At 63.2% G+C, this 1,685-nt stretch overlaps 1 protein-coding gene across 1 annotated transcript in view; it reads left to right on the top strand.

The window, feature by feature from the left end:
- The window catches only part of LOC104291148 (transport and Golgi organization protein 6 homolog), a 33,391-nt gene that overhangs the window by 30,216 nt on the left and 1,490 nt on the right, over positions 1 to 1,685 (top strand). The window contains 2 exon segments of the mRNA XM_009890348.1: positions 225 to 376; positions 1,523 to 1,636. Of these exon segments, the coding sequence (XP_009888650.1) occupies positions 225 to 376; positions 1,523 to 1,636 (266 nt within the window).

The raw sequence follows: 1,685 nt of genomic DNA on the forward strand, positions 1-1,685 counted from the left end.
CCCCGCCGAGGCTCTGCCTGCCCCTCGCTCAGAGCGGCGCCCACGTCCCCGCTGTGGGGAGCCATGCTCCAGATGTTGCATCCAGCTGTTCAGTGGTGCTGCGAGGACGGCGAGGAGGGGGGGGGTGTCCCAATCCGACTGCTCCCAACTGTACTGGGACTTTGGCAGGAAGGCACTGTGGGTTTTTCCATGCCCGTGACGTGCCGCTCTGCTCTCTCTTGCAGGGGACATGGTGTTCAAGCACCGGGAGCCGCTGGTCCAGGCTTTCCTGCGGGGCGCGCGGGACCCCGACAGCACCCTGCGGGCCAGCAGCCTCTCCAACCTCGGCGAGCTCTGCCAGCGCCTCGGCTTTCAGCTGGGCTCCATCATCCAAGAGGTACCAGCTCCATCCCGGCACTGCCATCCCCTTCCCCTGGTCCCTGCCTGGGGACCGTTGCTTGTTAAGAGGGCAGTTCGTTAGCGGTTGGCAGGGCTGCTGAGTGCTCGCTGCTGGGGACACGACAGCCTGGGGGGTTCCATGAAGGACGTGAGTGATGTTTGCTGATACTGGAGAGTGTAAAAGTCGTTGGACCTGAAGCAAACACTCCTAGCCCTGATTTTTAGGGCTAAAAGCTTTGTAATCGGTTAAAGATGGCCCTTGTGCAGGGAAGCGATAGCCCAAGGAAATGCGGCGGTGCCTGCTCCACCCATGGAAATCACACTGCAGGAGACCTGGGGGCACAGTTAGTACCTGCCAGAGACATCTCCTCCCACTTAATGAGACCTCGTTACCCTTCCCGTTATCACGATGCAGCTGATGTGCAGCTGATGGCTGGCAGGGGTGCCCAGCCCTTGCCCGGCTGCAGCTCCAGGCGAGATGCAGCTGCCGGAGCTGTGGTCCCAGTGGGGTGATCCCAGCTCTCAGGGGTCTTCCCCTTGGAGGTTTGGAGGGGGAACTTGCTGGGAGCTGCCGGAATCACGGGCCAGCAGCCCTCGAGCTGGTGGGTCTGTGCCCCTGTGGGAGCCGGAGCTTCGGCCCCTGGTGCCTCCTGGAGCAGGAGGGGGGTCAGGAGACATCAGGGATGCAGCGCTCGGGCTTCTTCCCCAGTCCCCGCTCGCAGCCGCTCGGCATCGGTACCGACAGCGTTTGATGAGATGCCAATGCACCACACGCAGCTATTTCGGGAACACGCTAGCTCTGCTAATTCTCCCGGCTGTCACTGCCAGGGGTTTAATTAGGTTCCTTCAACATTCACTGCTTTTTATAAAGCTTTCCAAGGCATCTGCGTGCCACTCGGAGAGGGAGGGCTGCTCCGTGCCCCACAAAAAAACAATTGCCCCCGGTTGGGTGCCGGCAGGGGAATGTGCGGCTGCCCCAGGCTGGGCGCAGCGGTCCCATCCTCATCCTCCAGCCCCAGGCCACCGAGGGACATCCCCACCACCCCAGGGGAGTCCCAAAGGTGGGGCCATGGCCAACTGCTCTACCGGTTCCCCTCCCATCCCCCTTGCCCCTGCTGATGGCCCCCCTGCCCTGTCCCCGCAGGTCACCTCCTGCTTGACAGCCATAGCCAAGACGGATCCCGAGGCAGAGGTGCGAAGAGCCGCTGTGCATGTGGTGGTGGTGCTGCTGCGGGGGCTCAGCGAGAAGGCCACCGAGGTGAGTCACCTCCCCGCTTGTCCCCTGGGCAGGGGCAGCCTCCGCCCGG

This window comes from Charadrius vociferus, unplaced genomic scaffold (assembly GCF_000708025.1).
Source record: "Charadrius vociferus isolate BGI_N301 unplaced genomic scaffold, ASM70802v2 scaffold358, whole genome shotgun sequence".
Lineage (NCBI taxonomy): Eukaryota > Metazoa > Chordata > Aves > Charadriiformes > Charadriidae > Charadrius > Charadrius vociferus.